The sequence below is a fragment of the Cryptotermes secundus genome, unplaced genomic scaffold (assembly GCF_002891405.2).
Source record: "Cryptotermes secundus unplaced genomic scaffold, Csec_1.0 scaffold280, whole genome shotgun sequence".
NCBI classification, from domain to species: Eukaryota; Metazoa; Arthropoda; class Insecta; order Blattodea; family Kalotermitidae; genus Cryptotermes; species Cryptotermes secundus.
The window spans coordinates 838,366-853,375 of record NW_019720566.1 but is presented as its reverse complement, the minus strand read 5'-3'; the positions used below and the strand labels follow the sequence as shown (position 1 = coordinate 853,375).

At 36.5% G+C, this 15,010-nt stretch overlaps 1 protein-coding gene across 6 annotated transcripts in view; it reads left to right on the top strand.

The window, feature by feature from the left end:
* Positions 1–15,010, top strand: part of LOC111868667 — a 331,386-nt gene that overhangs the window by 245,844 nt on the left and 70,532 nt on the right. For 5 of the 6 annotated variants that reach the window (XM_033753177.1, XM_033753179.1, XM_033753182.1 and 2 more), the window contains 4 exons: positions 2,267–2,384; positions 3,483–3,515; positions 7,080–7,169; positions 13,918–13,979. In XM_033753177.1, coding sequence (XP_033609068.1) covers positions 2,267–2,384; positions 3,483–3,515; positions 7,080–7,169; positions 13,918–13,979 — 303 coding nt within the window. The remainder of the gene's footprint in view (positions 1–2,266; positions 2,385–3,482; positions 3,516–7,079; positions 7,170–13,917; positions 13,980–15,010) is intronic. The other variant, XM_033753183.1, reaches the window with a different exon arrangement.

The window sequence follows — 15,010 nt, the reverse complement described above, 5'->3', positions numbered from 1 at the left end:
GCCCTGGGGTTGACTTACCCTGTAACAGAATGGAGTACCAGGGATCTTCCTGGAGGATAAAGGGCGGCCGGCACATGGGGCTGACAACCTTACTGCCATCTATGAGCCGATTGTCTAGAAGATGTGGGAGCCTCAACGTCTCATAACCTTATGGACCTTCACAGCCTGTTACAGGGATAGCTTTACCTTGTTTGCTGTTTTTATTAGTGAATGACAAATTACTCAAGGTTATAAAAGATCAGTTTTAAGGGAGGGTGTTAAAACAATAGAAAGCCTAGAGTTTGCACGAATCACAATTGAAACATTCAGACAGCTAAATATTGAGATGGGCACATTGCAGATAATTATTTATTTCAAGTACTGGCTTATCTAAAAGCACTGTGGTTAATCCCCAAATCACATAGTTCGCTCATGGATAATTGAGGACATGCTATATGAAGCCTGACAATCAAATAACGGGACTAACAACGCTGACCTACTGCCACTGATGTCTTCACTCCACATAATAGCAAACTTGTCTTGGCAAGTCTACCAAGTACAGAGCTGTTGTTCCTTAAATGAAGTAGTATTTCTGTAGTTCATCATTAAAATGGCTGATGAAAGATTTGAATGAAGAATTAATATGGAACATTTCTTCAAACTTAGAAGAAGACCAACCAAGATGATTAAATGGTTAAGGCAAGAGTATTGAGAAGATGCTATGCCAAGACCACGTGTTTTTGAGAGATGTAAATGATTATCTGAAGGAAGGGATAAAGTGAAGTTTGACAGCAGATCTGGATGTCTTAAAATCATCAAAATCAAAAGAAAATGTTGGAAAGGTGAGGATAAAGTTGAGTTTGATAGCTGACCCGAAAGTCTGACAACATTAGAGCTGTACAAAAATGTTGAACAGTGAGAAATNCTGTATGCCTCAAGACCCAATCCTTCTATTCTGTCAACAGAAAGTTCAAGTTTGATTTGTTTCATTCTGGTCCGTCACACTAAATAACATCTAGAAACTTTTAAAAACTTTACAACACCAGGAAGCTGCTGTGATTGTGAAACGTTCGACTTTATGCGTACTGTGCATTATAGGATATAAGTGTATGTATTTTAAATCAAAACACTTATTGTGATGGTAGTTTCCAGTTTGTAATGATGTTCCCTCTGAAGATGGCCCATAAGGCCCGAAACATGTAAGGGAGATAAGTTTTAACGTAATAAAAACTTATATGTCACATTGGACGGAGTGGTTTGTATTTATAGAAAATTCAAGATTTGGAACATCTGAAACAGCAGGTTCATTGTGTGAGGCCAGAATTGTTCCTTGCCAAGTGGATCCTGTAATGTGACAACACACCCTCACACATAGTACTTTATATTAAGGAAATTTTTCTGAAAAATCAGTTGGGTTCTGGAAAACCCTACTTAGCCATTAGGTCTGACTCTCTGTGATTTCTTCCTCTTCCCTGCCATGAAGAACAGTAAAAAAGAATTACATTTTGAAACGATGGAAGACATTCATAATGTTAATGATAGCCATTGTAAACAACTTGCAGGAGAATGACTTCTGGCAAAGCTTTGACAGTTGCAAGCATTGCTGCAATAGTTGCAGGTGGCAACTAGTTTCCATATAAGAATGTGGCTGCAGATCAAAATTAGTTGTTTTCTAGTGAGACCACTGCAGTTCAGAATAAAAGAAATTAATACAATGCTGCCCCTGAGTCTAATCTCATTATTTAATTGTCAGACTTCATATAGAGATTTTGTTCATCTCTCTTCCTCCTCCTCCTCTTCTTCCTAATCAAAGCACACTATTGATCCTTCCCAAACCTGTTTGCTCTTGTGGTCTGTACTTCATTCCTGTTCTGGCTAGAAGCTTTGCTGGCATCCATTACAAATGTTCCTTTCACTATAGAGAATGCTTCCCAGGGTTGTAAATTATACCATTTTCCCCAGGTTGCTGTCAGATGCTTTCATTTTGGGCATGGTCTTTTCTTGTTACTCCAACTAATGTTCTTATGAATCTCATTTGTGCCCCCTCAGTATGTCATTTCTCAACTTTATCCAGCCCTCAGCATTCAAAAAATCATAATTGTTACTAAAATGTATGCACTGAGATGTTATTGCTAGCTCTTCACAGAGCACAAGACAACAAGAATAATCAGTTAAACATGGAAACATGCAAAGACTGTGACATTATTGCATTGTATCATGACACAAATAGAGACTGGCATAATCTGCAGACAGCATGACATAATATAAAAGGGTGTTTTTGTTGTAGCTATATTCCTCATCCTGCATCCATCAAGTATGCCACTGAAGTATATAAAAACCAACCTGGCAGAATAGAAGACTATGAGCCAGGACACTCTTCAATCTCTGACAAAGAGACAAAACAGGTGAGATCCTCATCAATAATGTTAGTGTTCATGCACTGTTACTTGCACAACAGCACCTTTTGGACATCCTTATACACAGTACATATTCAAGAGATTTTTAAAGTAAAACATGGTTAATAATAATTCCTGAACAGCTCATTGAATTCCATACTAATGTAATGTTAGAATTTATATTACAAAGTGTAACTCCCATTCACAGTCAGGAACACTTCCATAGCAATTCATGTTTAGGGAGAAATGTCTTTGTGGGATAAGGGGACATGTAAGATTTAGCAGAAGAGCTCATTAATACCTTTTGATATTCAGATTTTGATTCCTATGTTTTCTATTGAACAATACTTAGTTTTCAAACTTGCTTCTCTTCACTAACAGAAAAAGTGTAACATTATAGAACAAATTGTTTTGAAGTAGCACACAGAAAAATTTAATCTTCTGTTAAGAATTATAATAGGCTGTTGAAGCCATTTCAAATAACCTGTGTCATTAAAATCACTTATATCGTTTATGGGGCAGGTTGAATCCTGCAGATTTAAATCTTATTCATGACATATTTCTACATTGCACATATTTTAAGACATTCAAACCCGGCTCAGAATTCATCAGATCAACCCTGCAAGCCCAGCCATTTTGCACAAATGTAATTTCTTGGAATAACATTTTTAACGTGCGTTGAAATAGTGATATTGCTGTTAGATTTTTTGTTATTTCTTGCCTGAACTGTACTTATGAAGAGCATGTTGTGAGATCCATCAGCTAACTGCAATATAAATTATCAGAACAAATGTTAGATCCTGCATCTCGTAATATATTTTTGGCCTTACGAATTTAACAGAGGAAATGTTACAGTCTCATTTTTGATTGGGGGTTGGAATGTGTCATCATTTGATAATCAAAGTTGTTCACAAACTTTGCTGTAGAAAATTGGATTGTTAAAGGAACAAAGGAACTAGTGAAATCTGAAACACCAGGATCATCATTTGTAAGGAAAGATGGCTACTGTTTCCTGTGATATTTTATAACATTTCATGCCCTGTTGTAGAATGTGGATTATGGCTTGATAGTTTTACATTTTAAAATTGTTGTTTTCCTTCTTTCTAGTGGTGGGACGAGGTTCTGGATATATTTGATGGGGTATGATATACAATTTTCCTTAATTTTTATCCATATGCTGCCTCACAATTCTTGTACTTTTAATAATTTAATGTAAGCTCAACTATAATTCAAATATAGTACAAGAAACATATTAACTTACTTACAAATCTCATCATTGTGAACCAATGACGTCCTGCATGACTGACTGGAAACATTACAAACATTTCTTGTCTCTCACTCTAAAGAGGATAGCTCATATTTCATTATAATCATGTGGTACCAAGTTTGGGCCTTGGAGCACTATGTGTCCTAAATGATATTTTTTTGCAGTTTTTCGCATTTACTCCAGGTGAATGCCAGCTATTATGCCGTGGTGGCAAGGGGGCGTGGAGGTATCCCTCCTTGCCACCACAGCTACGCTGTAAGGGGTTAACACAATAATCCTCAATTACCCTCTGCTAGGATTCTCCTGGTTCAGGACGTCCTTCATCACATAAAGCTGCAGCTGTCTATATTATATCTTCAGAGAGGTGATGAAAGTACTAAAGGCTGGTAACGCGGTAGTCGAGCATTCTCTTTTGGCTGGCCCTTTCCTCCTTGTCACCTCTTATTATTGGCATAGAGCGGGCGTGTCAGGTCAGACCCGCCTCTACCCATCGACTGTCCCACCCTATATTACACTTCTACGACAGGGGTGGATTTGATATCTCACCACTGTCCCCAGTTATGTCTTAGTGATGGGGGTGGGTGTTACCACTTATTACGTCTTAAGAGAGCGTTGATGTAAAGGCTACTAAGCGCTGCCTGCGTGGCAGGTGCCTATCCCTGTTCATTCCTAGTACCTCCCCTTAATTGTCGTTGCATTCGGCTGCTGCTCCCTTTCATTTTGGTAGGATCCTCTGGATCGGTTGTGGGAAGGTTGATTATGGAGGTGTGAATCACAATCCCGGTACATCCTACTCTAACTACCCTGTCTATTTACACTCTTATTTACAATATTTACAATGTTAACCAGGCCGACTTTCAGTTGGGACTACATAGTGTCTTTACTTTCATGCTATACTTCCTCATGTTCTCCCCTATGGGGGTGTAGGCCTTAAGCCTCTCTCTCTCTCTCTCTCTCTGTTTCGACTTATGCGTTTATTCATCGTTCGACGTGAACCTTTTTCCTGTCTCCATTTCCTACTACTCATTACACACTACTACACTATCATAATACTTCACCCTTAAAATATTTTACCCCTAAAGTTATGCATATTGAAATCCTACATATAGTTATCACAAAATCCATAGTCGCCACTATGAACAACAAATATGCATGCTCCACATACTACCAGTAATCATAATACCCTATAACAACAACCATGTTTACCACACTAACCCTTGCCTGTTACTTGTTACATTATTTTTCTTATTCTACCCTAAGGGCTCGCTTGGCACACTGGAGTTTGCTTTCAACATTTTACCACAACACTCTTATTNGCCCACCCACAGCCAAAGGGTAGCCAAAGGAAACCCTCCACCCCAAAATTTAGGACGAAAGGAGGAGTTAACCTCCCTCTTTCGTCAACCACAGAGTCAGCAAGTTAATGATATAAATTGCTGAATTCCGGAGATTTAGGGATCTGATCAAAAACGTAATATTGAGTTGATATATTGGGTTTTTGGACTTTATCCATCGTCCTGGTTTTTATTAGTTATCTTAAAAACCAGGACGATGGATAAAGTCCAAAAACCCAATATATCAACTCAATATTACGTTTTTGATCAGATCCCTAAATCTCCGGAATTCAGCAATTTATATCATTAACTTGCTGACTCTGTGGTTGACGAAAGAGGGAGGTTAACTCCTCCTTTCGTCCTAAATTTTGGGGTGGAGGGTTTCCATTGGCTACCCTTTGGCTGTGGGTGGGCCCGTGGTACTTCATCGCTGCGTACTTGATAATATTATTATACTTCAGTGGCCCAGTTAGTGGAGCTTCTTACTTATGCGATTACGCATAAATGCTGATCATCAACATTCTTAACCTAATTCCCTAGTCCATGTGTTGTCATCTTTGCTCGATTGCTGTAAAACACTTTTCGCAAGTCTCGAAACATTTAGGCAATGCATTTTGACTTCTAGTCTCAAAATTGCGGTGCAACACCAGCTATTATATTGAAATATGACACAACCACTTCCTTCACTGCCCTGTCTACTTTTTTATGTAGACATTTTTCATGATAAATTCCTTAATGATTGAGTTGATCCCATGTCATTATGTCACCTATAAGCAAGCCATTCATTTTCATGCAACCAGATATTCTTTACAGGATTTATGAAATTATTATTGTCTTCTGAGATGTGATGTTGTGTAGTCTGGCAGATGTTCATCAGTATTCCAGAGGAACAAGAAGCCTTCATCTGCAGGGTAGAAGAGATACTCTGAATATGGAGGCAGCAGATTCCTCCAAAATTTTGGTACCTGCAGCCATACTACTTGGTGTCACATCCAAGAAGACTGTAATCTTCATAGTCACAGCTTTGAGAACCTCAGTCTAAGTTCAATAACATTCCATTGATAACTACAAAATCACTTTTGGAATTTGCTTTACATTCACATCTGCCATATTGTTAGCTTGCTCAAAAGTTAATTTTCTTGTTTCATGGCCATCAGTAAATACCTGTTATCTTTGATCTCTTTGTCCATGTGAAAGAACTCTCATCTGGTTGAATGAAATTTGATGAAATTTAGTATTTAATAGTCCTTGCTAGTGAAATATATCTAGTACACTGACATTTTATATAAATCTGATGGTACTTCTACAGTTACATATCAAGACCTAAGTATATATATTTGGTTATATTTTGAAACACCAATAAATGTATTAAAAGTTCCCACTCTTAAGTTGAATAATCTATGTTGTATACAGGTTTTTAATGTGGTGTGTAGTTTTGGATGTGATAATTATCACTAAAATGGTCTTCATGAGCATATGTGTAAGAACTGCATTATATCTGATGTATTTTGCTATTTTCAGAGTATTTTTTATGGTCTTAAAAAGAAAAATACCTTGTTAATGTAACAAAGTAGTATATATTACCTCTCAGGTCAGTACCTTGCAGTCCCTTCTAAATTCATAAATATCTCATATACTAGGTGAAGAGTATAAATTTTGAGCTTCCTGTATATGTACGTAGTTTCTTTGATGTCCATTTTTGTGTCCAGATATTCTTTCTTGGAAATTGATTCTTAAATAGTCATTACCCTCTTCCTCCTCTAAAGCAAGAGACCAGGTTCCACATACATATAAAATAGAATAATTGTATATTTATTGAAAACAGATTGTGATGGTGTCATTGGTTCACTCTTTGAAACATGGTTCTAATATCAGGAAGACACATACTAAACCATTAACAGAATGATTCATACAGTAATGTAATGTAATTTTCGTATACAGTGAAATACTATGTTTGTGTTGTGGTAGGAGCTTGGTGGTAACTGGGGATTCTGTTGGTTTCTGAACAAAACTGATATTGGTCTATGTTTTCTCCTCTTTTTTGTTTTTTTGTTTTTGCTCCATTTTCTTCTGTCGCTCGTTCGGTGGGGTTGTTAATTCAAGTGGCTGGAAACTCACTCTCCGCACCACCACCAACACCACCCTAATTATCGTAGCTCCTCTTTTTTGACTGCTGACGCCATCTACCAGAGAGTAAGACCTGCGCACAGTTATATTTTGATCTGTCTTTTACACCTCTCCTTTCTCTTTTTCTCTTTTGCTCATTAGATCACTCCCTTTTTTATTGGGTCTAGGCTGTAGCAGCGTAACTCATTTATAACATCCTACTGACTATGAAATTATACCAGTTAGTATTCCTGGTAATATTATGAAGATTCTTGGGGCAAGTCTGTTTCTGGAGATTTGGCATAACAAAACTTCTTTGAGGCACCTCAGTCTCTCAGTGAATATCCTGAGATAGTATCTCAAAATTATTATGGATGTGTAGATTCTATTTGTGAATGAGAATAGTTAGCTGATATTTCTATCATGATAAAAAATAATAGGGCAGATGATAGAGTGTGGCTGTATACTTCAACATTCTTTGCAATTCATCCTTTATGATCATCCTGTCATTTCAGATTTGATGCTGTGTAATCTGTGCTCATGAAAAAGGTCCTTTATGCACTGTATTTTAATGGGATCAGCGCAGAAAGGAACATTTAATTCTACTGTGTCAGATAAGGAAAACTGTTAAACATTAATAAAATAATCTCTTGCAACTTGTGCTGTTATACAATACAAAGAAAGCCAAATATCCGAGGAATATTGGATATTCTTTCCTTAGATCTGAAGTTATTTGCTACATGGCTCTTTAACCAGTCACTTCTGTCTAGTGCTGATGTTAAGAATGTATGGTACATTATTTCAGACTTTCTGAAACTTACATGGCCAACCACTTAGTTTTGTTTAAAGGAGTGTGTTCTGGTATTGTAATGATGGTTACATGGATTTAATGTGATCAAGTTTCTTCAAATTGATACTGACATCAGCATTTATTCTTATTAGGGACAACAGAAATATTAAATATTTATAGAATTTAAAATAAATACTTACATCAAAAGTACAGGAATTGCTCTAAATTATGTGTGTCCCTCTTAGATTACAAACAGTTGTCATGGTGAAACCTTGCCACCTCTGTCTGTCCCAGTTCTAAATAATGTAATCATGATACAAAATATTTGACAATTGTTGCCACCTTCAGTCCTTTTCTTACAAATTTGCATTTTTCTGGAAAAATTTACCTTCCTCCCTTCCCATTTGTATATGTATTCCTGTACTGCCAGAATGCATATATTTACATGTGCGCATTTTACATACTATTCTGTTTTAAAGCAATGCACCTGTAATGGAAGAAAGATATGGATATTGCTCCTCTGAATATTTACATTTTTTAGACTCATATTTTTTTAAAAGTTGTAAAACTCTTGTAACAAATTCCTACACACTCTCTATGCTGTAGTCCTGAGGATATCCTTTATGTTATAGATGTTTAACAAATGCAGGTAATAATCAGAAATATTGCCATATCCATCTGTCCACATGAAACAATTATGCTGCCAATTCTTAGTCATACTTTCATGCTGTCATACAGAAAATTCCTGTAAGAAACGCGTGTAGTTTTATTATGCTTTTCTTTTTTTTTTTTTGCAACATGGTATATCTTTGACTGTCTAAAATGGCCAATATTGGTCCCTAGGAGAAGTGATGGAAATAATTGTTTCACCTTCACCCTGTCCACTATGACTATTGAACCATAATGTGTAATGTAAGGAGATCATGAGCAGGGAATCTCTCCCATGTGAGTAAAATTTTGCTGGAGAATAATTTGAACACTCGCTTTCATACTGCAACACAATCTGCAGGCTCATTATTTTCTTTTATGGCATAGTGATTAGACACAGGAGAAATTCACTTGCTTTCTTGTAATTTGTTTCATTGACATTGTTAGGTACCCATTACAAAAGAAAGGGACTTAATTAAGTATAAATACTTGCACTTCAGAATCTTTATGCTTTGACAAGAATGATGTTATAAACCAAATACACATATAAAACAAAATACAGCCCTTTATTTTTGAGGTCCCTGGTTCAATCTTCAATCAGCAGCTAGCTGTTCTGAATATGTGCTCCCATAAAACAAGTTACATTCCAGTATTTCTCAGTTGTTTGCTAGATGACCTAAGCAGTCAACACAGCACTGTTAAATAAAGGAAGAAATAAACAAAACAGAGCAGTCATCAGCCCTATGTCTTGTCAAGTCACAATTCATAATTAACTTCAGCACCACATCCAGCAGCTTTTAAACAAACAGTAAATGGGTCACGCTGTTGGTTTGTGTTTAGTCCCAACCCCTTAACATACCACACTCTGTTCTAGAGCATGGAGGTTTTACCACTATTGCTTTTTGTCTGTATTTGAACACTGTTAGTTCATAATCTTCTAGCCACCTATCATGTATTATTCTTGCATCACTTCTCATGTTATGGTAGTTATACACTTCAGCTATGTCTTTATTATGTTTCTCTTTCGCACCTGATCATGGATTGAGAATGAGTGTAAAGGGACATGCCTGTATTATACCATGATATGTACTTTGTCTTTAGCAAAGGAACTTGTGTTCTACATGCTCTTCTCAACCACTGATTTATAGTTCTCTCTCATGTCTTTCAAGCTTTTTATTTCACACTTGGAGAGTAAATGAAAATTCAGACTGTGAATTTAACAACAAATCAGGCTCTACCTTAACTGAAATAATTTAACATAATAGTTTTCTTGACCCTTTGATGGTAGGTACAAACTGGAAATTTTCTGGTACTAAAGGGTTAAATGCACTTTGATTTCTTATTTCCTTGTGATCTGCAACTTCTAGTTTTCAAAACATTAATTTGTCTGATATGAATTTTAGCAAGTCAGATGTGTACATTACACAAGTTTTATAATTCCCCTTTTTGCAATTAATATTTAAGAAATAGCTGTGCCAGACTTGTAATCTTTTATGCATAACAAAGTCCTCTTCTTGTCCCTGAAGTGGAATTCATTTCCTGCTTGGCAATATGATAAATGATCTCTCTAGTCACACGTTTCTTCTTAATTCAGCGTCCAATTTGTGTATAATTTTAATGTGATTTCTGTGTCAAGATTTTGGTTGTTCCAATTATGTATTCAGGAAACCCCTTTATGCATGTTGCATGCACCTGTACTGAGAACATAGTTAGAACAACAGAAGTTTTTGCAGAACTGCACCAAGAGAGGCTCTGTTAACAAGGTAGCACTACAGACACTATGCTTTAAATATGACAAAGTTACTAAAGCAGTGATGTTTGCTAATAAAAATTTAACTTAAATCCATTCTGTTGTTTATAGTTATATGGGTTCAGTTCAGATATACAAGAAGCGAAACATAAATAAAAATTAAATTTTTCCAATTGACTGACAGTAGGGCTGCTGGAACTCTTTGTTGATAAGCTAGAAGAAGGCTGTATGCTAAAACTTTGGGGGGGGCCATAGTGATCTGATATTCCCCATTTGTAGGAGTGAAATTTTGGAAAAGAGACAACAGAGTAAAAATAAAGAATGAGCTACAAAGATTATATTTTTAAAACGTTCAACTGATTATGCTGTCTGTAGCCATGAAAAAAAAATAATAATGCGGTTGTAAGATGGTCTGGGACAACATTATCAGCCTTAAGCCTTTAAGGCTTTCACCCTTGTAAATTCTGACCCTTCCTTTCTCAGAATGCCCAACAGATCAGACCCTGGTTTTTTGGTATGAAATTGATGCGGTTCCATATTCATTAAGTTAAGTTTCTTCATTGTGTTCACTTACCTGATGAGATTGTTGTATGTTATAAACAAGAGTAGAATAAATGGACTGGATGGTTTTAAATATATTGGTGACAGAAATATCCAGTTACTTTTATAAGAAAGAATAATGAATGTTTATTTCTTTTCTTAAGTTTGTAATTATCAATATTATATTTGGGACTTCATGTAAGTATTTCAATATCCCACTTTGCTTTAATTGCCAGTGTATTTTTTTTTTTTTGACCAGTGTTCATTCTTTTATAGAAACTTCTTGAAATAAACTTTTGAAGTTACTGATTTGTAACTTTGTTATCATCACCAGCAAAAATCTCCAGCTCTATCATAATATTATAAACATTTCGTTGAAATTAAATAGTTCTTGAGAACATTGTCATATTGAACTAGAAGAAAGGTGCCTTCTTCTGACATTATACCATTACATCATTCTAGTTATATCTTTCGACACTGAGCATATTGGATTAGGCGATAACACTTCTCACTTCATTTGGGAAATGCCATTCAGATCTTGACTGGGACACTGACTGTTACAACTGGGGTTTCCATTTTTTTTCAGCCCCTTAAGGCAAATGCTGGGATAATACCTTAAATAGGACATCAACATTCCTTTCCAAATCCTTTCCAGTGCATCATTCATTAATGTAATCTTGGTACTGACAGAATCATTAAATAACCAGGTCACAAACAAAACACACGCAATTGCAGAAATAATACTTTCCAATAGGCCATGACCACTTAGAACTTTATGCTTTGAATTCATCATTCATGAATCATTCTATCATTCTGAGCTACTGAAAGCATTGTAAAATAAGCCATAAATAAATTAAATATCTGGGTGCACCACATGTGACACCTTTACGTGTACTGTAGCTATAAATGTAAGTAAGTAAAGAAAATATATCCCTGTAACAGGCTGTGGAGGCCCATGGGGTTGTGAGATGCTGAGGTTCCCACTTTTCAAGATAATTGGCTCATAGATGGTGACAAGGTTGTCAGCCCTATGTTCCAGCCACCCTTTACTCCCAAGAGTATTCCAAGAATATTCCTAGTACTCATTTCTGTTAGAGGCTTAGTTGACCCCAGTGCCATAGTGCGGCTGGAAGGATTAGGTCAATTGAAAAAATCCAATGACCTCATCAGGACTTGAACCTGCGAACTTCTGGCTTGTAGCATTATTATTATTATTTTGGAGGGGGTGGGTTTCCCCATGCACTGCAACTAGTTGTTAATCTATTGTGCATCCTCCTTTAATTATTCTAAGAGTCGCCATGCCCTTCCAGTACTGGTGCTTGTTATCAGCCCCGTTCTGCCAGCGAGGTCGGCCCTCTCTAGCAGTAGTCCCCGATACTTCCCCATCTACCGGAGGAATTGGAAACTACTTGGGTGGAAAACTTTGCCTAATTTTGCTCAGAGGTCTCCTAGAGACATGAGGATCTTTTATGTGCCGTAAAGCTACGACATGGGACAGACGGCTTAAAGTCCCTCCCGGAGGACTTGTAGATTAGTGCCTCAACCACCTAGCTGTGCTTCTGTTAATGCAGACAGTGCATTATCAAGCTTATTTTTCCTTTGGCATAATAGATAAGTCACTTAAGAGACATATGAGGACCACCATGATATCACATCTTAGCATTGTGTTAACAGGCTTAATAATGCCTTTTCTGTTCTTGCTGAAATACTGAAGTGACTCTTAAAAAGTACGATATAATATATCTGAAAACATAACTACAGTGTAGTCAAAGTATGAGTGCAAATGCTATGGAAATCATTACTGCGTCATATTTTTATCGCTTGTAATTGTTATCAGTGTAGAAATTCTTGGGGCATATGTAAATGAGGAATGGATAGTTAGAACTCTTGTTATAAATGTAAAATTGTTGGGCACAGCTGAACAGTTGTATATTTTAAAAATTCATTCTTTTATAATAACTTTTTTTTTCTTTTGATCTCACTGTTCCCATTAATTAAAATTCACACTTTGAAGCCACAATGCTGTGACACCTACTGAATCTGCTGTGATGCACACTGAACATGCAGAGTACATGGGTTATGTTCTCAGAAGCTGGGGTTCTGAGCATTGTAGTAAGTTAGTAGAATAAGATGCCTAGAAGGGTGAATGAGTTCAGAAAAAGATTAATTCACAAAAAAAGTGTTCAAGTTTATTGTTGCCAAAATATCACAGAGAAGAGCATGTTGAATGTAGATTTTCAAAAGGACAGTGGTTAATAAGAGGAGCAGGCAGGAGAAGTCCTATAATATTCATTCAGTACTGCATAGACAAGCCACTTAGTACTAGATACCAGTAGAGTCTGAAAGACACGTGGTCTTAAAAATTCAAGAATATTACCATAATATTAATTTTTGTAGTTCCAACAAGTGTTCCACACAGTCACTCATGAACTGCTTCTGCTTCTTCTTGTATCTGTTTCTATGTTTCTCTTTTTCAGCTCTCTCCTTCACTTGTTATGCAGCATGGGTGTGAATATCTCCTGCTATAGATATGAACTTCTTTCTTAATTAGTTCTGTATGTTTTACATTTCTAAATATTCTTAATACATAAATTACGCTATTACAAAATGGTCTCATCAGGGTTGCAAAACATGAAATGTCAATGGAAATTGAATTTTAAAAAGTTGTTGAAAATTCTAGGCCAGAAGGAGTGACAGTTCATGTCATCCGAAAGTGCCAGTGAAATAGAGTATAAAAATTGCTGTAAGTATATCAGAATGAGGACATATTTAACACCTTTGATTGTGACCGCAGAAGAAATCTCTGTATGCTGTAAATCTGTAATTACCTTCTTAATCCATAGTTCACTGAAAAAAATTCATGAACACTGAAATTATATGAGGATAAGTGGATAACATTAAATAATAGGGAAGAAAGTTGAAGAATTTATTTCCTGGAATCTGGCTTAAGGGACAGAGTAAAACAATGAAAAACATACTCCAGGCTCTGTGTGGCTGTGCGAACTGATTCAAGGGGACTTTCCCTCTGTCACTTATAGATACATAGTAGGTTTGCATTTCTCCATCTGAAAGAACACTGTTTTACAGTAACTGTATTCTGATTACAGCAGACAAGTGCAGAACCACGGACCACCCCCTCAACGCCATCTAGCAAGCCTTTCATGACACAGTAAGTTGGTTATCAAATGTACTGAAGTTCTGTCATTGCATTATCAAATCTGTGCCAGAATGTGTAAGAGGTAGCTAAGTTTGTACATAGTAATTATTGGCCTTTCTCTGTGATTCTCTTCTATTTTTTCTTATTGCTAGTGGGGTGGGACTGAGTCCCTTGTACTGCGACCACATCTGGCCTATTGTACCAGCCCCAGATAATAGGTGAGGGTGATTGTGGAGCAGTTGGTGGAATGAAGATTGGCAGGGGAAACCGAAGTGCTCGGAGAAAACCTGCCCCAGCATCACCTTTTTTTCATTCTTTAATCCTTGAAAAATTCAATTGTGATTAAGAAATCAAAAATACAATGTGAGTTAAATCTGAATTCTTACATTATGACTAGCAACCATCAAAGTAGTCTCAAAGTATATCAAGTACTCGCTGCCAGCGATGAGGAAGACTGCGAATACCATCAGCTTCACCATCTCTAAATCTTGTCATCTCACGCCGAAGTGCGTTGGAATTGTCCTCTCGTGTACTAAAGCGTTTCCCTTTCAGTAGCTGTTTCAATTTGGGTATTAAGTCATAGTCACATGGTGAAAGGTCGGGTGTACATGGGGGATGGTGTAGTACTTCCCATCCCCAATGTCGTGAACGGTGGGGTGGGGCATTGTCATGAAGGATGATGGCATTGTTGAAATGCTTCTATTGTTTATTATTAAATAACTCCACAAATCCTGTACAGGGGCTTTAGCACCCATAGGATATAGAGCTCGTCAAACTTATATACAGTCTCACACAAAACATAAAAAGATACATGGTGTAACATTAAATCAAGCCATATCATAACAACATAGATTCATACACTTACACTATTAGAAATACAACCTTTTACTTCTTACTACTCCAAGTTCATTTGTCACAATCATTAAACATTAATCATAAAACAATATCACATAATACTAAGTAATAAACATAATTAAAATTAAAAAATATAACATACAGTTAATCCCATTTACATCCAATCAGTATTTACAAATTATTTTGAT